Consider the following 22749-nt stretch of genomic DNA (forward strand, 5'->3'; position numbering starts at 1 on the left):
CTAGAAGAGAAACATTGGTCAACTATGAAATCAATCCTTAAGTACTTAAGAAGGACTAAGGATCTTGTTCTGAGCTATGGGTGTTCAAAGTTAAATATTTAAAGATACTCAGACTCTGATTTCTAGTCAAACGTTGATAATAGAAAGTTTACGTTAGGGTTCATTTTTATTTGTAATAGGGGTATAGTTAGTTGGAAGATTTTCAAACAATCAACCATAACTGACTCTACTAAAGAAGCTGAATATATTGTTGCTTTAGAAATTGCAAAAGAGGTTGTATGGATGCATAAGTTCATATCTGAGCTTGTTATGGTTCCAAACATGACGTATATGATAACCATGTTCTGTGACAATACTGATGTCATTACACAAGCAAAGGAATCAAGGGCATAATAGAAGTCCAAACATATTCAATGAAAATATCATATTTTAAGAGAATTTGTTGAAATTAAAGAGATTATAGTTCAGAAAACACCATTAGCAGATAACGTTGTTGACTCACTAAATAAGGCAATGACACTAAAAAGTTGGACCATCATCTTGAGAAGATGGGTATGTGATACAACAATGAATAACTCTAGTGTAAGTGGGAGTTTTGTTACTATATGCTCTAAAAGCCATTCGTGTTGTTAGTTTCAAGGCATTTCATTTTGTATATAATCTTCTAAATTATCTATTAATAAAAAAGTAGTTCTTTTTTTCATATGCATAAACTGTTTCCTTTACTTGCAATAATATAAAGTATGTATATGAGTTGTTTGGATGAGTCACTTAATACAAACTGAATCATCAAATTGTTTCTTACAAACATGATATAACTTGGATAATTATATCACATAGTAGACATTCTAAATATTCTCATTGAATGCCATGAGATGACATTAGTGTGGGTAATGATGATGGTCATGTCATTAAGGTATTAGTATGGATCAACAATTAGAGAACCGTTTTTTGAACATGACCAATAGCGATAAGTCATATAGTCATTAAATCGTAGTCAATGACTTATCATATGATCATACTAATATATGAAGTAATCTTTTGACTTAGGACATCATGGTTGGACCTGAATTAGATATGCGTGGTTCATATGGTGTATAAACACACAGCTAACCATATTCTATATGAGAAACCATATTGATTATGTGTTATTTGTATATAGAGATGAATGATAATCAACATGGGATATGTTGACTCAAAAAGTATTTGATTCTAAATATCCACTTATTCGACCTAAATCTGAGTTTCAAAGCAAAAATCGATAAACATTGGAAATCAAAATCTCTTATCGAAGTATAATGTACATCATATGACGAATGTTCATAATGATGTGTTTCAAATATTTAAATTGACGATTTGTGAATAATCAAAATTAGGGCTTTGATGATCCATTAGTCCGAAATCGATCTGAATTGGCTAATGAAAGGATATTACTTACACAAATATACGATTGGTGATATTAAGTTCGATGGAGTATTTCTCTATCATGGTTTATGAGCTATGTCACATCACTAGATGTTTATCATAGTCATTAAGTTTTTGGATACAATTCCAAATCATCTGAAAAGAGACTCACGATTATGCCATGGTGAACCTAAAGGGTCACACCAATCAACCAAGCTTACAAAAGGGAGAATTAATTATCTACGATTGGCTAGTACCTTTCGAAGGATAATAAGAATCATATAAAATGTTATATGGGTACAAAGATGACATCTTAAAAGTTAAAGTGTTATTGAGATGGAATTAATGTGGCTAAAATATATTAGATATATGTATGTATGACAAATCTTTAAATCAACATTTTGGTGGGCTAAAAGTAGAATTTTAAAAAACTACAACTAACCACCATTATAAGAAAAACTCTCTAATATATTTGGCCATTTTTAAAAGAAAAACTCTCTCACTAAAGTTGCAAACTCTCTCTCTTCACTCTACCATATTTGGCCAAGGCTTGGTGGTGGACTTTCTGTAGAAGTCTTATAAGTGGGAGACTTATTCCATCATTCTATATCCATATAAGAGACAAAAGAGTTGGTAAAATGCTTATCCTTTCTTTTTTTTGCAAATGTCTGCTTTAATTTTTTCTCTCTTGACATGCATATTTGTTTTGCATCTATTCTTTTCATCCAATCTTTCAAATACATTTGTGAGAATCAATTTCTTATCGGATGTAGAGTTAAGTTCAATCATTCCTTTTCCATGCACCTTTGTAATATTATGATTCCCCATTTGTACATTTTCATCTCTTGTTGTAATTTCATAATTCTTAAATTGATTTCTATCATTGCATACATAAATTGTTGCACCAAAGTTATACCACCAATCATCAGACTTTGATGGTGTGGCCATGTGTAATTCAGTAACCATGGCCACAATTTCATATGGTTCTTTTTCAACCATATTGGCTTTGTTATTAATAGTATTTTATTCGGTTTTAGGCCTTTTTTTGAACTTGCAACTTTCTTAAAATGCCTTGGTTTACATAGAAATAATAATTTTTCTTTTTGTTGTTGGAAAAGTTATTGGTAGAGTCCAACACATAGTAGACACTTAATTCAATGAGAAGAAAGATAAATTAATCTTTCCAACAAGTGAAGTATGTGCCATTAAAACGCTCTAACTTGTTGACTTCTAGATTAAGGAATTTGTTGCAAGCAAACTATGATTTTATTGAGACCATCAAAGCAAAATATCACCTTAAAATTGTTAGAGAAATGTACTTGAACAAAGAAATGTTGAAAGGCTTTGAGGTGTGTAGATCACTTCCTTTAAGGTGATATTTGCTCCTACTAGTTATATGATGTTACAAGGATATGACAAATCACTTCCAAGATAATTTTTAATTAAAGACAAATAAGTAAACAATAAAACGACATATAGTTATAATAAGTATAATTTTGTATATAAATAATAATTTATTATAATATAATTAGATGATTTGAAATTAGAGATAAAATAATATTAAAAAATATGATAATATAAAATTATTTATGTATAAAGTTATGTTTATTATTTATCTAAGAATATAATAATATAAAATTATTTATATTTAAAATTATATTAATTACTTATACAGTTAGTGTTGCTCATAAGTAAACTCATATGACTTTATTTTATATACACATTCATTCTTTTAATAAACCATGATTTTTCTTAAAATTAATTATAGTAAAATTGTTAATGCATGAATATTTCTCTTTCATTGGATATGACATGTTCTCAACCTCCTACCTATTTCAATTTATGCACAACCCACGAATTGCATTGACCATATTATAGCTTTTCTAGGATTGTCCATTGCGTTGAGCAGTTTGAATATTTGAGTTGAATTTTCATTTAGCTCCATCTTGTCCCTTCTCGTCTGAGAACATAAAACGTAATAGCTGACGTCAGACACTGCACGAAATTTCCAGCATAGCCTCTGTACTTTCGATTTCTTGGCTGATTCATGATTCAAAGCTTATCTCATTGTATATAGCAACTGCAAAATTAATAAATTATGAAAATCTCTTTAGTATATATACTATGCGTGATAGCTGGTGTCATCAAGACATATTCATATTACATTAATACAAATTTTTTATTAACAATCATTAACTCTAATCTAATTTAAATTAAATGTATGTCAAAATTTTTAAACTTTAATCTAATCTTTAAATATTTGAGTTAATCTAACCTATCTCTATCCAACTAAAAATGTATCCAAATTTTTGAATTTTCATTTAACCTTTAAATATTTACAAGAATAAGTATTTGAATAATATAAAAAATGTATATAATAAGAATAAGATTGAAAAGATTTATATAGATGTAATGAAAGATAGTTTTGATATTTTAAAAAATATTTAAAATATTTTTAGTTAAGAATAAAAAAATACATATTTTTACTTAATAAAAAGATAAAATAGGTATTTAATTTAATTTTCTTTTATTTGTTGATATCAAATATATTATAATTTGGAACTAAAAGCTTCTCTTTTAATTACCATAATGAAATAAGTTCGCCGCAGTGGGAAAGTAGTTGACACCCACGTAATTCATTATGTCATCTTAATTCTTGCAAAACCCACGACTTTCCGAAGCAAATTTCTCTTCATATTTGATGGCCTCCCATCACTCTATAAATACTCTCCTTCACATTACTCCTTTCCGCAATTTCAACAATTCCGAACTTGTTTTTGTAAAACGGGAAGCTCAAACATGTCTAAAGAAACTCCACGAATTCCTCTTCTCACCCCCTACAAGATGGGTCCTTTCGATCTTTCTCACAGGTAGGCATTTTCTGAGTTTGGAATCTTAGAGATTGGACCACTTTTCACTTGATTTCTGATGGTTTTTTTTTTTTTATGGGTTGGAAGTAACTTGATGTTCTGAGTAATGGGTAGGCTTCTGTTTTGTTTGTTATAGTGAAGAATTGTGATTTTGGAAAATCCCTGTTTTGTCTCTTCAATTAATTTGTATTTTAGGAGTGTTTGGTTGTTGCGGAGAAAGGGCACGAAACTGAGAAAATGTGATTAAGTCTTTTGGTTGCCTTGAAATATTTTTTTAAATAAATTATTTCACAAGTAAAAATTCATTGTTTTCACTCGGCATGTGAACAGAAACTTTTGTTTATGGCATAATTATATCCATTTCTACAGTTGCACAGGCTGATTCATCAGCTGAGGTGCCACTTTTCTCTATGTATAGATGCATCTCCTGGAGAACTGATCTTTTATGAATGTTATATTCGGTTAGTTGTTTGCAAGATTGGTAAGGGAAGTGGTGTGTTCGAGAGCTGTTAAGCAAATTTATGAATTTGTTTGGGTGAGAGACTGCAGTTTATTTATTGGTCTAGTTAAAGTTTGTGGTTGATTTTGCATGTATGTTCCAGAGTTGTTTTGGCGCCATTGACTAGACAGAGGTCTTACGGCAATGTTCCTCAGCCTCATGCCATCTTGTATTACTCTCAGAGAACAACCAAAGGTGGTCTTCTCATCGCTGAAGCCACTGGTGTTTCCGACACCGCTCAAGGGTAGTTTTGTCTTATACATGAATTACATTGAAAGGGTAACAGCATTTGAGGTTGGAATTTGATAAGATCTATTGTTTCTTTGATTGTTTAGGTATCCAAATACACCTGGTATATGGACAAAGGAGCAAGTTGAAGCATGGAAACCGATTGTAGATGCTGTTCATGCTAAAGGCGGGATCTTCTTTTCTCAGATTGTGCATGTGGGGAGGGTTTCAAATAGAGGTGTGTTCTGTGTCTTTGACTTCTTTATATTGTAACTATTGAACCATTATGGGTCATTAGTGCTGACTCTTTAATGTTTTCCGTTGCATACATTCATATTGGATGAATCAAGTTTTGCTAGAACCTTCTCTACAATTATGCGTCCTGGTGTTCAGTGTCTTTTGTAGTGTATATATATTGAACATTATGTGCATTATTTTCAACTCCCTGAAGCATTTCATTCCTTATACTATAACAACTTGCCCTGTCACTTTTGCCTAGTTATTTACTTTTAAGCCTTTCCTTGTGAATATCTGCGTACGTAAATTAGTATACCATGTAAGCCAGGGTTTATTTCAGTACTTAGTCATGTAGTTGCTTTAGTCAGAAAGTTGGGTATTACATTCTTTCTTATCATTTTTGTGAACTGGACTAAAAGAACCTGTAATTAAGTTGCGAATTGTGATAAATAAATATAGGATTGTGCTTAAGCTTTATTTATTTATTTTTTCCATGTTTGATCACAGAAATCTTATATTTGAGTTACTGAAAATATGTGGAAGAGTGAAAGAAAAGATTAATGTTCTTTTTTGTGTTATATTGATCTACAATTTAGTTTGTTGTTAAGTCGAAGATATTTGTGTGTATACAATCAGCTTGCAGTGAGGTTACATAATTGAGTTGCTGTAAGTTATGTGATGCAAAACACAGGGCCAGCAAGCGAGTTGAAAAGACTAAGTTCTTAGCATTTCAGTTTTTAATGTTTTGTTTCATGTTTACGCTCTTGATCTCATAGAAAAGTAATACTGGTTTTCATATGATCTTTATTAGTTCTCCCTTTCTCATGTCCATACAGGTTTTCAGCCAAATGGTCAAGCTCCAATCTCCAGTACAGACAGGCCTTTGTTGCCTCAAATTCGAGCAAATGGTGTTGATGTTTCACAGTTCACACCTCCAAGGCAGCTAAGGACAGATGAAATCCCACAAATTGTGAATGATTTCAGGGTTGCTGCAAGGAATGCTATTGAAGCTGGTAAATACTTTGTCTAAAGTCAAAACTTAAATTTTGGGGAGTGATTTTAATTTTTAGATTACTGCTTGTCTGCAACCAAATAAACAGAAATTCTATGAATCAGGTTGCTAATGTTATGTATATGTTGTATAGGTTTTGATGGAGTTGAGATTCATGGTGCTCATGGTTTCCTGATTGACCAGTTTTTGAAGGATCAAGTGAATGATCGGACAGACCAATATGGTGGATCCCTTGAGAACCGTTGTCGGTTTGCTCTAGAAATAGTTGAAGCTGTTGCTAATGAGATTGGACCAGAGAGAGTTGGTATAAGGCTATCTCCCTTTGCAGACTATTCCCAAGCAGGGGACTCAAATTCAGAAGCATTAGGTCTCTATATGGCAGAGTCCTTGAATAAGTATAATATTCTTTACTGTCACATGGTTGAACCCAGAATGAAGACAGTTGGAGAAAAACACGAAAGTCATCACAGTTTATTGCACATGAGAAAGGCTTTCAACGGTACATTCCTCGTTGCAGGTGGTTATGAAAGGGAAGATGGAATCAAGGCTATAGTAGAAGGTCGTGCAGATCTTGTTGTTTATGGTCGTTGGTTCTTATCAAATCCTGATTTACCAAAGAGATTTGAACTCAATGCCCCTCTAAACCCATACAATAGAGATACATTTTATATAGATGATCCTGTTATCGGTTACACAGATTATCCATTTCTAGAAACTACTCCTTAGACCTTCAAGTTAAAACTTGTTTTTACAATTAGTGTGGTTTCTATTTTATTTCCGTTGTATTTTCTTTTACTGGAATGTGATTTTTTCCCACTCTATCATCTGTCTGTGTAGAAAACTACCCTGTTCGGGTAATAGATAATAGTAATAATTCTGCTTTGATATCATACAATTATATAGAGTTCAATTCAAAATTTTCGATTCTATCTTCAATCCAATTAAAATTGTCAGGTACTGGCATATCGAATTTCCTGGTAATGGGATCTCGCATTACCCTTTTGGCCCTGACTGGAGGTGATTTAGGTAGCTGAAAACGAGTAAACTGAGCCAGGTACTCAGAATGTCATAAGACATTTGCAAAAAGCATCACTCTTTTTTCTTCTTTTACTCTGTAACACTCACTTTCATCTCATTGTCACAGCTTAAACAAAAGCAAAAACCTGTATTTTCTAAACCAGCCACCAACCCAACCAGCTAAAAAGCTTTAGGTTGGCATGAAACCCTCTAACCAAAGCTTTAGTAAATGTAGTCCATCTCCAAAAAAAGCAATGCAACTTGGATAGGGACATTCATACCACCACGGAATAGCCCCTGTACTCTTACTTGTACAGCTCTTAATTGTACATAGTGATACTTGTTGTTTGCCCGTTTCACAAGTTCACGCAGTTTTAATAACCATTCATCATTTGATAAAATGATTTCCCCTTCATTTGATTGGGTTAAGGCTACTCTAATAGGTTTTTCATGTACATCTTCTAAACCTCGAGCCTGAAATATCCATCGTGAAGTTTTTCCAAATACTTCTCTAGGTGAGAGTTTTGGGATCACCCATCCATTTAGGCTTACCGATGTATCCTCATAATTAGTAGACAAGCTAATCACTGACTACGGATTAGTTTCGGGTTCTAATGATATGAGTTCCTCATCGTCTGTGAATATATTAAAAGGTACTTGTAAACTTTCTATTCTATTCATAAAAATCCGATGAGAATTAACATCCTTATCTATTTTAGACAAGTTTATTTTTCCCTCATCGTGTTCAGAGTCCTCATCTGAAAAGTAATCTTTTGAGTAATTTTCTGAATCTGAGGTATCAAAGTATTTTGAAATCAGTTCATAGACTGATTCGTCATCTGAGTTAATTTCGTATCCAAATATAGGCTCATATTTAGAAGTATTAGATTCTAAATTCACATTTAAGAATTTAAGACTCGCCTTCTTTTTGCTTTTATTTGGACATCTATCTGCATAGTGATCTTTGCTGCCACAGATCCAATAGTAATTACAATCTTTTATGTTTTTTTCCCAAAGGGCAAATGGCATAGTATTTCCTTGCTCTTCGTTCCTTTGTGGTTATTTTTCTAATAAACCTTCTATGGTTAGGAAGTTTAGTTTTATTAGAAATAGGTCTTTTCCTCATGTTTTTAAAGCGTTTAGGAAATTTCCTTTTCCATAGAGAAGTATTCCACTTTTTATGAGTTTTCCAATTGTGATGTTTTGGAGTTTTAAAGAATGATTTTTCGCATCCATACTGTCCTAGGACTCCATCAAGATTGTAACAATAGGCATTATTAAAGTGTAGCCTTTTGGTATCTTTATTAAGCTTAGCATTTAAACACCTTGTTCGAATCAATTGCCTTGTAGCCTCTATTCTTCCTCCCAAAGAATCTACTATCTGATTCTTTTCCAGGAGTAGTTTAAAGGCTTCGCTAGAAGCTTTGTCCCATCCATGTGATAACTTTGCAAAGAAGGTATTTTCCATAACTTCTTGCATTCCAACATATAACTGATAAAAATATCGCTTGTATTCACAAACGAAAATTTCAAGTTGACACATGTCACAAAGCCTAAGCTTTGTTATAGCTTCTAGAGCAACTACCTTTGCAAGATTTCTACTTGTGACAGTTAATCCAGTAAATTCTCTTAAGAGCATGTCCTTAAAAAGTGCGAATATCCCCTCGCGAGTTTTTAAGTCGTTTACTGTCTCTAATATTCCATTGCTCGTTTCTAATCCTAACAAGAAGCTTCCTACAATACCCTGTAGGGTAGATCTTAGAAAACGGTACGTTTGTCCTAGGTCAAAGGCTTTATTTTGCACATGGACCCAGTTAACAGTGTCCCAAATTTCAATTGCTTCGGCCATGTTGTTTACACAATATATATTTGGGAAACTTCCACTAGAAGGTATTTCTACCATCTTTTGTGTGGGTCTTGGAGTATATTCCGACTCAATCCGAGTAGAATATGTCGTGGGAGTGTATTCAGGCTTAGAAATTTCATGAAGGAATCCTTCGAATGAATGTAAAGGATTCTTCATTCCTTCTAAAGGGTCATATTTTATTTCAGCTTCCCTTAGATTAGTGATCAGGTTTTCTAGTTCCTCTATTTTTGGTTCTAGAATAATCTTTTTAGCTTTTCCCTTATCAGAAGTTCTCCTTTGTCTCTTAAGCTCTTCTTCGTAATATTTGCTGATTTTTTCAACATCCGAAAGAGAGATTTCAGGAAGATCAACCTCCCTTTTGGCTTCTTCTTTTGAAACAAAGTATTCTTCTTTTATCGCCTTTAATTATAAATTTTTAGCTTTTTCCCAATCTCCTTGGGACTCCTGAGCTACAAAGTTTGCATATCTTGGCGGGAGACAAGGATATTTACTTTGTAGACTAGAACATCATATTAATCCAAACCTATCAAACAAAAACATTAGGAGTCAATGGGGACATGAGCAGCCACTGGGTCCTTGGTGGCTCCTTCCCAACGAAGCAAAAGTTCAATTACCCGGAAGTCAGAGAATCATATTAATTGATCCAAACCCATCAACAAAAACCAATAGAAATGGAGTACAAGGGGTGCAAAATGTAATTTTTCAAAGTTATAATACCCACCTGTGAAAAAGATTAAACGGGCCCATCCGGTAGGGGGTGAGAAGAGGAATACGAGGAGTTTCTTCGGACATGTTTGAGGCTTTGAGCTTGCCGTTTTAGTAATAAAAGTGTCAAGTTGCTGAAACTGTAAAATGAGTGAGTATTTATAGTGTGGTGGGAGACAAGAAGAGCAGCAACGAGTATGATAAAAAAAAAAAAAGAAACCGAGAATGCGAAGACGAAACCTGCATCCGACAGTGGTGGGGCTACAAAAAAAATTCTGACGTGAGAAATTACGTAAATTTGTTTGTCAATCTTGACTAGCCACCGCCCCCCGCCCACCACCAGTAATGCACAAAAAGAAGCGCAAAATTACATCATACGAATTTGTTATGAACATATTTTTTTACACACATTTGCGCCAATGTAATATTTTTACTAATGGTTTATATACGTTTATATAATTTAGATACTAATTATATGGGATGCTTCAAAGTAAATTAAACTAGGTAGACTTGTAATTGAACAATAGAACAAAGCTCATTAAAAAAAAGGTAATATTGCATGTATCTATTTTAAATATATAAATAAATATATATTTATATATGTTATTATAAAATTAGATGTTACTTTATTTTTAATTCAAAATTATTCAATCAATATATGTCCATTTATATACTCAAAATAGATACATATAGTTTTATTATTAAGAAAAATATATTATGGGAAATTAATTACAATAAAAAAACTATGTACATATATTTTTTAATATACAATTTGGTACATTGATGATTTGATATTATGCGATTCAATGATTTCGAATTAATGATAAAATAAATTTAATCATATAATAATACATCATCTATGCACACACCCAAACATATGTATATATAACATTGCTCATCAATTACATTAACTATTTAGGAGTGTAAATGATTTTGTTAAGATGCAACACTCGAATCTACAAAAAATAGGGAGCAAACTCACAAGAAAGAAAACACACATATTTGGTGGGTCATGTCAGTGCAACCCACCATGCTTACAAATCATGTCGGGTCGACTTTGAGTTCCACAATCAGGGGACTTTGTACTGGCCAGCCTACAAAAATATGTGTCCACGACATAACCTGTGCTACAACAAGTCATATTGTGTTGGGTCTTAACGGGTGAACTCTGAGCTTTTGGTAGATAGACCTGTTAATTATATATATATTTTTAAGGATATTAATTAAAATAGGTATAAAATTTTGTGCCTAAACCTTTTTAGACAAACTTTTAATGAATTTATTTTTTAAAGTAAACTCAATATTTATTTCAATAATACCCCTCTCTAGTAATTATCTTTCTTCAATCGTGGTTTTTCTCGGTAATGTTTTCTTTGACAGTATACTCCAACAACATCACATTGATTGTAAATTGAGTAATTTATGAATCGAACCATTCATAAACTTGTTTGAAAATAGGTTGATTTTTGGTTTGATTGTTGATATATCCAAATCGGAATGAAAAATAGAATAGATGCAAGTGCCAGTGCGAGATTTCAGTATTTCAAAAATTGTCTGAATTATGAATTAAAAAATTGAATGGAATAAGTTGTTTATCATTAATATAAAAAATATGTATATAAAAATATTTATGTACATGAGTGCGAGATAAATTTTTTATTTATATAAATAAAAATATTTTTATTTTTATAAAAAAAATTATATAAATAAAAATATTTATATAAATAAGTACGAGAATGCTCTTGTACTTCTACCACTCATGGATATAAATATTTTTATATAGATATGTTTTAGATTATTTTTATATACAATTTTTTTATATTAATGACAAACAATTGTTTTCACTCAATTTTTTAATTTATAATTTAGACAATTTTTGAAATACTAAAATTCTACACTCTTATTTTCATTTGTTCTGTTTTTCATCTCGATATTAATATATGAATAATCAAATAAAAAATTAACCTGTTCTCGAACAATTTTATGAATATTTTAATTTATAAGTTACCATACTTACAATCAATGTGATGATGTTAAAGTATGTTGTTGAATAAAAAACATAATTAAAAAAAAGTAATTATTAGAGAGGGGTATTATTTGAATCAATATTGAATTTGTTTTAAAAGGTAAATTTATTAAAAGTTTGTCTAAAAAAATTTAGATGCAAAATTTTATGTCTATTTTAATATTTTTCTAATTTTTATTATTTTTTGTTATGTCTTTTACATTTTCCATACTAATTTTTTAGCTTCCTCAAAATAATAACAAATAATTAATAAATTTAAATTTCTCACATCATCTTTCGGTCATAAAATTAAAAATAAATTTATTATTACTTTTAATTTCTCATGACATTAATGAATACTTTTGAATTCCTTATGTAAATTATTTGAATTCCCTATGTAATAATAAATTATTAATAAAATTAAAAAAATATGCGCCGTGTTTTGTTGGGTCGGGTCGACCCAAGGGATGCTATAGTGTGTGGGGGGTCCCCACCGACCGTGCCAAAAAAAGAAGGTTCGGTTTAGCCTGACACCTTTGGCATGTTTAGTTTAGGCCAACCTAAAGTGGTATATTTGAAAACCCCATTAATTAATAAATCAACCTTTAATGAAAAGACATAAAACTCTTTACAATAGGGCAATTTTTAGAATGAAAAAAATCATGGAAACTCTTTTTAATTATTGAATCCTAAAGAGCCCTATTACATAATTTAATAGCCCCTCATAATTCCATCAATGTCTCTCACTATTTGGGATCACCTCATCTAAAAACAAAACAATATATCTATAAAGAAGAAACTTCTTATAAATCTTCTAAACAAACACCATAGGACAAACGACCTTTTACAACTTTTCTTGAACAAGAAATGTGGGATAAGATCAAGACATAAATGTAACACTCAAAGGTATGTATAAGGCAATATATGCCTTTTTCCTTGCGTTTGAATTTGATTATATGTGTTTTGTATGCGTGAATGATTGTGCACCACAAGGGCATATGCCTGTGCATGCCTTAAGGAAGGCAAAATAGTCACTTCACATTGGGCATGAAAAGTGGCTAAGGAAAGCAGGACTAATGACTGTGTTTGTTAGGAATGCACATCCATGTATCCATTTATCAAATTTAAATTCGAATAAGGATTTGATTCTTGATAATCTCAAAACATGTTTCCAGTCATGTAACTAAAGGAAAAATTGTGGATAAAGAAGGCATGATCGTTCATGACATTATTTTGGTAAACTAAAAAGAGGCACACAACCTGACATGTTTAGTTATGAATAACTTTCATAGAGCCACACAAAGGGAAATTATGAGCTTAGGGCATGATCAAAGGACATTAGAGAAGAAGTTGAATCACTAGATACCTTGCCACATGAAAACTTAGCTAGATTTTGAAGGTCATGTAAGTAGTTGACATACTTTTTTTTTTTTTCTATAGTTCGATTATTTATGGAGAATACCATCATTTTGTAATAGTGTGTCATATAAGGATGTTAATGAGGATAACATGTTATGTGTTTCATAATTGGCAAAATGGGAAATGGATTATGATGTGTTTGTATATAAATTGATATGCTATGTTATGAGAACTTGATGTTAAATTTATGATATTGTAACACCCCTCCCTAGAAGTATTTTTCTTCGGAAGAAGATATCACTAAATTGACTATTTGAGCATGCATTTATTTAAAAAACATATAATAAAACTCACAAAATCTTTAAAAGAAACCTCATTTATTAATCATTGAACAAATTATTAAAATGCCCCTATTAAAAAAAGTATCGAAAGTGTATACAAGATGTCTCAAACTATGGACATAAACTGAAAAGTCAAGATATGTGTAGCCAAATAAATAGAAATCAATGATACTATAAAAACTTAATAAAAAGAAATGAAAAAAATGTTTATTGGTTCATTTGCATTAAACTTATGAGAGTAGTCGTTACGTTCATTTGCATCCTAGACATATGAAAGTAAGGGAGTGAGTGACAAAACACTTAGTTAGTAGAAGACTTTACTACTAGCTTTTACATAATCTCTAAAATACACTTGATCTTAACCCATACAATTTTCTCATCTAGAGTTAACATTAAACTTCCACTAGGATAATGGTGGATCATATCTATCATCTCTATGCTTATACAAAACTCTAGGAAATATCTAGGCTATAAATCTTAACTTTCGAATCAAACTATGCTTCACTCAATCACTAAGGAAACATTCCTTGGATTCCTACCTAGCATGATTATAACTCTACTCGATGGAAACACTATCATCTGAAAGCTATAATTGAGACTATATACTAAGCTGATTAGATCAAATCGAATACAAGGATCTGGCACCTTGGTTGTGTGAACTATCTCTCTATTCTACTACACCAAAACTATGTCTTAACTGGACTTTACTGTAAGCAAGTACCCTATTGTGGGTAAGGTGTCCTATTGTGGATAGTGTAAGGAATGTGTACTCACAGTACCCCTTCATAACGATCCTATAAAGTTTAGTATGCATGATCTCGAGACTTAACTTGACTAGGCTAGTTCTCACTTCCACCTAAAGTATAACTTATGTTTTACCAAAGTTTTATCTCATAGGCACGCAGGGCATTACTACGGACTTGAGACTTCTATATTGTATCTCGAGATGACTTATAGATCTTTGGCCTAGTTCCCTTTTCTCTTATCTTTCTTCTGCCTTATATACATGGGCGTGTGGCATTTTATATATAGAGTTGTATCCCTTGATTTACTCGCATATGACTATCCTCCTTGTGGTCTTTCCCTGTGTGGGATTTTTCTTATACCCACAAGGGTATGCTTTGGTTGCATAGGTGTATGCCCTTAAGATCTCTAATGCACTTTTCTTTTTAACACTTATCTCAATTGCACCACTTCATAAAGGTATTATAGTCATTTGACCTCATACACAAGCATGCCCAGATGTCCTAATTGACGATTCATTTATCAACAACATCCAACGATTGTCAAAACACCAAGAATCATCATGGCAACATAGTGTGTCCAATACCACATTACTGTGTGGCAAATCCAAAATTCAAACCTTGTTTCACACTCTAGTCCAATTTCTACGCATCCTATTATTGTTCTATGAGATTTAACACACAAACCATGCTTACACTAACACCATATTTTAGCAATGATCACAAGTATCATGACTAAACAATCATTAAATAGAAATTCAGCTAAGCACATACACAAATCAATCAACAAGAATCATCATGGCAATAATCATTCTCTAGTTCATGTATTTTTTATAACATCATCTCAATAACACCACATATATATACATAGCTAGTAACCATATTTTTATAGAAGTCAACCAAATTTTCCTTTACATAGATCACTACAAACTTTACCATATTCATGATAACTTCTCTTAAAATCGTTTTCTCAATTAATAACCATGAATTTGACAAACAAAAAGCCTTGTTCCACATACGTCAATAATCTATAACAAAGGAATGAGAGCCTCACTTAACTAGAGTTTTCACTGCTAAGGATGGAGATACTATTATACTTTTCTTCTCACTACAATCTCTACCATTCCTTTGCTAGAAATCGTCACCAAAAGCTGCTAAAGTAAGGCCTGAATATTAGAGCTAAACACTTCCTCTTTCTCTGACAAAAGTCATGCATTTGGATATGGATTAAGATCCCTAAAACATAGCCATCATGCTTTATTTAAGTTGAATTTACATAACATCATACATGGGAGTGTATCATGCAATTTAATTTTTACACGAAATCTCCTTATCTAACTTACATAATAATGATACATAGGCGTAACCTTCACATACACAACCATGTGTCCCCCAAAATTTATACTTTGACTTTAAATCCATATTAAATCATTCACACATCAATCAAGCTCATGCACAAAGACTATTTTTCCCTTGAGACGTATCAACAGATCTTATAGATATGGAATTTGAAGGCTTGCTTGATGATTTATTCTATGTAGAAACATGTTTAGGGATGAACTTAGGGCTAGATTCGAGCTGAACTGAACATTTGCATGGGCTCGTCAAGCTCACTTCAAAAGAGCTTGAGCTTGGATTGTTTCAAAAGAGCCGAGCTTGAGCTTGAATCCAGCTTTTATAAAACGATATTGTTTTAATACATATTAGTCAAAACAACTTTGTTTTAATACATATTAGTCAAAATGACATCATTTTGTATCAAAGTTTTTAAGCTTGCGAGCTTGATAAGTTGAACACCCTAAAGTTGAAGTTCGAAAATATTGAACTTTCAAGCTTGAGATCACTTCAGCTAAGCTTGTTTCAGGCTTAAGCTCGAGCTCAAACAAGTTTGGCTTGAATCCAACCCTAAATAAACTTATAGTTTTACATGATTAGAATATACTATATTGTTAAGGTTTGGCCAAAAAAATATATAAAAACCAACAGGATCAAAATTTCTAGACACCCATGAACAATCGTTCATGCATGCATGGATACTTGTTCATCCCTTAAGAAGAAAAAGACTCCTTGCCAGTCAAATGTGCATTTGTCCTAGTGTATATGTTTTAACAGACGTATGATATAGGACATACTTATTCATGGTGTTTAGAATGAATAATGTTATAGAGAGATAGACTACTACGATTTCAAGTATAGGGACTTAACGACAATAGTCAAATGTTTGGTTACCTTTAGTCAAAGGTTCATATACACACCTATCACTCATAAGGGCGAATGGTCGTGCATATGTCAAGGTTGAAGCATAAGGATCAAGGGCTAGTATAATGCCTCATTTAGAAGTACGACCGTTTAAAGGAAGACATCACCAACTTTGACTGTGTTAGCATGCATTCACTTAATATTAAAATCCATCACTTTACACATATGATAAAATTGCATAACACCTTTATTGAATTAATAATGTAGAAGCATGCAAAGGATGTCAATAAAACAACATATCACCTCTAAACATGAGCATTTAACTCAAATTAATTGTTTAGCATTAGTGTTGCTTTTGAATATTACACAAGAAAATTTATTTAACATATAGTTCTCCTGACTCAAATTAATTATTTAACATCAGTTTCGCTACCATTGTTAAATAAATCATTGGACTTCAATCCATTGTGTACAACACATATAAAATATGCTATAGATATAAATGTGGGTTACAATTTAAAGTATTTTCTTTGAACATTTAACAGGTATTAAAACTCCCACTACACCTTAGGTAGTAAATGGGACCTTTTGATTTATGTATTCACCTTCTTAGTTTAACCAAAGTAATCAAATTCATGCATTAAAAATTCTTTATTTTATTCTTGAATTCCTTGAATTTCTTCAAATTATTCAGATTTGTATTTCCATAAATGAACAAATCATATTCATTAATATTTTCAATAAATCAGTTGAAATTTATAATTTGTTGTGTTATGATAACGCTATTAATTGTTATTATTTTGATTTATAATTCCCTTATGTTGTGTGAAAATTTAATTCAATCTAATGGAATTACTTATCTCTTTGCATTTAGAAAGCTTTGAGCACTTTTGGAGTAAGTTGGGCCAAAAAGATGAAAAATTGGAGCAGACCTGTTAATCTGGAAATTTCGTGATGATAACTAGGCGTGGGCACATGAAATGACGAAAGCAAAATTTGGAAAACAGATCTGAACACCTAGATCAGCTACAAGGGTCCACAAAATATCAAGATTTGCTTCCTGCAAAAGGGATAACTACTAGCTGGAAAAGAGGATTAATTGAGATAGATAAGGAAGGATATTTTTGGAGGAAGGATATGCATATCTTTTCCTTTCTTTTTGGGAAGATATGTATCACTTTGCTTGGTTGGGTTAGGAGATTAGGATTGACTTTCAATTTCTAGATTTTTAGTAGGGAGATAATATATATATTTTTATTTTTATTCTACTGGGATTATTCACCATTGTAATTAGAGAATTAGAGAGAAAAACATGGTCTACAGTGGCTGAATAATTTCTCTTGGTTGAAGGGATCTGAAACCATGGAACTACAATGATTGTGAAATTTATTTTTTTTCTTTAATGCGTCTTTTTAATTATTTGAGTATTGATTATCTTTCTGAATTATTTTTCATGATTGTGTTGATTGATTTCTAAGGTGTGCAATTAGTTTATCAATTAATATAATCTACGACTAGTTTAGGTGTTGAATCCATAATTGTTCAATCCATTTAATCGAAGTGGCAACTAAGTTTATAGTTTGCTGCATCAGAAACTGTAAATCCTAGGAAAATAATCAACCGGATTAAATGCAACATCGTATGTTTGTGTTGTCTTGCTTTGTTGGTCTTTCTAATTCGTAATGCTATTGTTTAATTAAATTCAAGATCGTATCCGAATTGTTAATCAATAAGGGTTAATTGGAATACATGTTTTTGGTTAACTAATCGTAAGGAAGGATAGGTAAATTTAATACCACAACGAATATTTGAATAATTAATTTGATATTTTTGATTTCGATGATCAATTATAGTTTCAATGGTGGATGTGACCGTAGACCAAGGATTGTTTAATTGATTATTTGTTTTAATTTACTTCGCTGAATTTTATTTATTATTCTTAATTTGCATTCAATTCAAAATCCCCCCTTATTTCCTTGTTTCGATTTATTTGTGACGACATATTAATCAAAGCTCTTCGAGAGAACGATCCCTACTTTCCTTTACTATATTTTTGTTATAGGAATTTAGGATTTAATTTAGGTGTGAATGACAACACGTACCAAATTTTGGTGCCATTACCGGGGAGTTTTTAATTTGTATGTTCGTTACGAGATCTTCGAAACAAGCTAGTTTATAATTTGATCCAAAAATTGAAAAGACTACAAAAGGGCTGAGAAAAGAAGCAAAAAGGAGATTGCAAGCACACAAATCTGCTTGCGAAACAGAGGAAAACATGGCTAAAAATCAGACTTTAAGAGAGCCCAGAATTTAATTACAAATATGGCGTCGAATTCACAATAATTTGGGAATAGATTAGACCATTCGTCTCGACATGTCAATGAGGTAAATGTATCTTCTATTGAAAGAGGGCTTGATGATCTAACTACTCTTGTATGTCAAATGGCTGTAGGAAAAATAAAGGCGACAAAAGTTTGCGAGATTTGTTCAATGGGAGGACGTCCAACTGATATGTGCCTAACACTTCAAGAGGACTGCTCTAAACAAGCTAATATAATAGGTGAATTTTTCGGACAATAGCAGTGAAATCATAATTATAATCCTTATTCGAATACTTACAACTTAGGTTAGAGAGATCATCCTAATCTTCGTTATGGGAATGCATATGCGAATCAACCTTTGAATAACTTTTAGCCATACTAGCAGCCTTATATTCCTAGACAGCAGCAACTAACTCAAAATTCTGATTCAGGTACATCTCTTGAAGATATTGTTAAAACTTTGGCTACTAACATTGTGAAATTTTAGTAGGAAACTAGAACTAGCATTCAAAATCTGGAAAATCAAATGAGTCAGATAGTTACTGCAATCAGTAGGCTGGAAGCACAAAATTCAAGTAAATTGCCATCACAAACTGTGGTGAACCCAAAGGAGAATGTTAGTGCAATAGTGTTAAGAAGTGGAAAAGAGTTGGAGATGCCAATTAAAAAACCATCTGTACCAACACAGCAAGCGAAAAACAGAGAGGAACTGACAGCAGAAAATAATTCTTCCAAAAAGGTAGCGATAGGTAAATATCCTTCTTTCGATGAATATAAACCTATTCCTCCTTTTCCTGAAGCTTTAAAACTAAAGTACGAACGTAATGCGAATTTATATGAGACCTTTCGAAAGTGTGAAGTCAATATTCCATTGTTTGATGCAATAAAACAAGTGCCTCGCTATGCTAAATTTTTGAAAGAGCTGTGTACATTGAAAAGGAAGCAAAAACTCAAAAGGTATGAAAAAATAAGGGTAGGAGAAAATGTTTCAACCATAATTAGAAAAAGTCTTCCTGAAAAATGCAAAGATCCAGGTATGTTTTGCATCCCTTGCACAATAAGAGGGACAAAAATTGAAAAAGCCATGTTAGATTTAGGAGCATCTATTAATATAATGTCATATTCCATTTATTCTGCTCTTAATCTTAGACCTTTAGAAAAAACTAGTGTAGTTATTAAGTTGGCCGATAGATCAAATGTATATTCTAAGGGGTTAATTGAAGATGTTCTTGTTCAGGTTAATGATAAATTAATTTTTCTAACTGATTTTTATGTTCTTGACATGGAAAATAATGACCAATCTGCACCTATTTTACTAGAGAGACCCTTTCTGAAAACAGCTAAAATGAAAATTGATGTTCACAAAGGCACACTGACCATGGAGTTTGATAGTGAAGCTGTCCAATTTAATATTTATGATGTTATGAAATATCCTGATGTGGATTTTCTTGTGTATTCAGTTGATTGAATTGATTCTCTAGCACAGGATATACTTGATGGTGATGATGAGTTGAAGGTGGCTAACCATGAAAATATTTTAAAAGAAAAAGTTGAATTTAAATTAATTTCAGATGTGCAGAATATAGTGGCAGAGATGAATGAGTTTGCAGAGCTGAAAAACACAGGTAATGTATCTTATATTGAGCTGCTAGTGCCTAATAAAAAATTGGTACCTTCTGTTTTGTAAGCACCGGAGCTAGAGCTGAAACCTCTTCCAAATCACCTTAAATATGTGTACCTTGGAGATGGAGAGACCTTACTAGTGATCATTTCTAGCAAGTTAAATGAGCAACAAGAAGAGAAACTAGTGCAAATTCTGAAGAAGCATAAGGCCTGCCATCTTCCAGTTGAACTAGAGCATAAAGCATATTGGGTTGTCAAACAATGCAATATGAAATTAGATGAGAGTGGCGAACATAGGAAATTACAGTTGCAAGAATTAGAAGAAATTATCAATGATGCATACAAGAGTTCTAGAATTTATAAGGAGAAAACAAAAGCATTTCATGACAAAATGATTTCCAGAAAAGAATTTTCACTTGGCCAAAAAGTTCTCCTTTATCATTCAAGACTTCGATTGTTTCCAGATAAATTACGTTCTTGTTAGATTGGGCCGTTTGTTGTTACTAACGTTTTTCCTTATGGTGCAGTAAAGATTCAAAGCTTAGTGACATCGAAAGTATTTAAAGTTAATGGCCATAGACTCAAGCCGTTTTACGAAGGAGTGCTAGCTAAAAACATCGAAGAAGTGGAGCTGAGAGATCCTGCCTACATGGATAAATAGATGAAGACATTAAGTCTAGCCGATAACTGTAAACAAAGGCGTTACTTGGGAGGCAACCCAAGCTTTCAATCTTATTTTGATCAATGCTTCAATTTTAATTTTTTAGACATTTGTTTTTAATTTCGGTTTATGTATTCTAATTTTAGTTTTAAATTTCGGTTTTAGGATTCTTGGATGTTTAATTAGCAATTATTTTATGATTTTTTATTGGGTTTATTTTAATTTATTTTTATGTTACTGTTCAATCATCTTCTTCCTCCTACAGGTCCTAATTAGCCTTCTGTAAATATGCACGGGGGGAGGAATCTATATCTTAGTGTTCTGGAACTAGGTCATATGCTTCTGTCAAAAGTTCAGCTTTGACTTTGTTAATTTTTTAAATACAAGGGGGTCATATGATTTAGTGTGATTATAAGGCTGGGTTTATATGCTTCTAGAAACCATATCTGCCAAACCTACGCCTCAAAATTTCTCTCCAACTAAAATAAAAACCTAGCAGCCCCTTTCTTCATTCTACAACGCCATGGTCAGAACCCATTCACAACATCAAAGAGTAGCATCATCTACCCATCGGAGACCTTCCTACAGCAGAGCTGTCATCGAAATCCAAAAAATCCTCCATCAATTGCAACTCTCAATAATTTGAAATACTGTTCCTTTTCCCTAAATCCAGAGAAGTTTTCTTTCCCTTTTCTTTTAAATCTCAGTTTCATTATTATATGTTTTGTTTAAACATTGAAGACAATGTTTGGTTTAAGTGTGGGGGAGGGTTTATTTGTGTTTTATTTTTCTGCTGTTTACTGTTCTGTCTTTCAGATCTATTTTTTTCTACTCTGTTCTTATATTTTGTCCGTTTGTTCTGCTTTTATTCTGTTTTGTTTTTTTGTCAGTTTTTTTTTCTATCTTCTTTTGGTTATACTTATTCTGGTATGCCTTGTTTTTGCTTTGTTTTATTTATGTTGTTGTTCCTTGCTGGATAAAGTTTGGTTTTTATTAATATGGCAGCTGGTGTATCCTTCCCTGTTTTTAGTCAGCCAAACAATTCCATTAATCTCACTTTGAATGAATTAATTTGTATATATGCCTTGGGATTTAGATGATTAAGTAAGAGAGTAATGTACACTGATTTGTTAGATTAACTAAGGGTATGCACTTAAACAAATTTTGATAATTGAGTGCTAGAGTTTTGTTTAAAGTTGAGGTGAATTTATTTAACCCATGAGTTTTGAGCCGAAGAAGATTAAAACATACATTTCAATCTATGTTTTTCTTTGATGAGTGATATTCTCCTATGTGAATATATCTTTAGAACTTGCTTTGAACCATTTCGAGACCACATTGAAATATGCATGCATGAAAATGACAAAGGCATTTTTGTTTAAACCCTTTAGCTTAAAAGCCCAACCTATTTTAATATCCCTAGTTAGCCCCTTAAGCCTTACAAAGCCTTTGATTCTTTATGCTAAAACCATAATACAAACCCAAGCCTTTCAGTAAAAAAAAAAAAAAAAAATCCTCACCTAACCATGAAAATTAGCAAGGCATTTAAACTAAATTTTGTTGCTTGATGAAGTTGCTATCGTGAGAAATTTAAGTGTAGGGGAAAAGGGGACTTAATTGCATAGGAAGAGATGATGAAAAGAAGTTGGCATTAAGAG

The 22749-nt window shown here is 32.0% G+C and overlaps 1 protein-coding gene across 1 annotated transcript; it reads left to right on the plus strand.

The window, feature by feature from the left end:
• The first annotated feature begins 4022 nt into the window (after positions 1-4022).
• LOC123230006 (12-oxophytodienoate reductase 2-like) lies at positions 4023-7145 on the plus strand. The gene is made up of 5 exons (XM_044656095.1): positions 4023-4274; positions 4877-5017; positions 5109-5239; positions 6075-6251; positions 6384-7145. The coding sequence occupies exons 1-5, from the start codon at positions 4204-4206 to the stop codon at positions 6974-6976; spliced, it is 1113 nt and encodes a 370-aa protein (XP_044512030.1). The 5' UTR covers positions 4023-4203; the 3' UTR covers positions 6977-7145.
• Positions 7146-22749: the final 15604 nt, after the last annotated feature.

The sequence above is a fragment of the Mangifera indica genome, chromosome 11, assembly GCF_011075055.1.
Source record: "Mangifera indica cultivar Alphonso chromosome 11, CATAS_Mindica_2.1, whole genome shotgun sequence".
In the NCBI taxonomy this organism is placed as follows: Eukaryota; Viridiplantae; Streptophyta; class Magnoliopsida; order Sapindales; family Anacardiaceae; genus Mangifera; species Mangifera indica.

What these genes read in the sequence shown, in the direction of transcription:
- LOC123230006 (XM_044656095.1), top strand. Translation starts at nt 4,204, where the DNA reads ATGTCTAAAGAAACTCCACGAATTCCTCTTCTCACCCCCTACAAGATG. An exon ending in CCTTTCGATCTTTCTCACAG is followed by an intron (nt 4,275 to 4,876) that starts GTAGGCATTTTC and finishes TGTATGTTCCAG; the next exon opens with AGTTGTTTTGGCGCCATTGA. An exon ending in GGGGAGGGTTTCAAATAGAG is followed by an intron (nt 5,240 to 6,074) that starts GTGTGTTCTGTG and finishes ATGTCCATACAG; the next exon opens with GTTTTCAGCCAAATGGTCAA.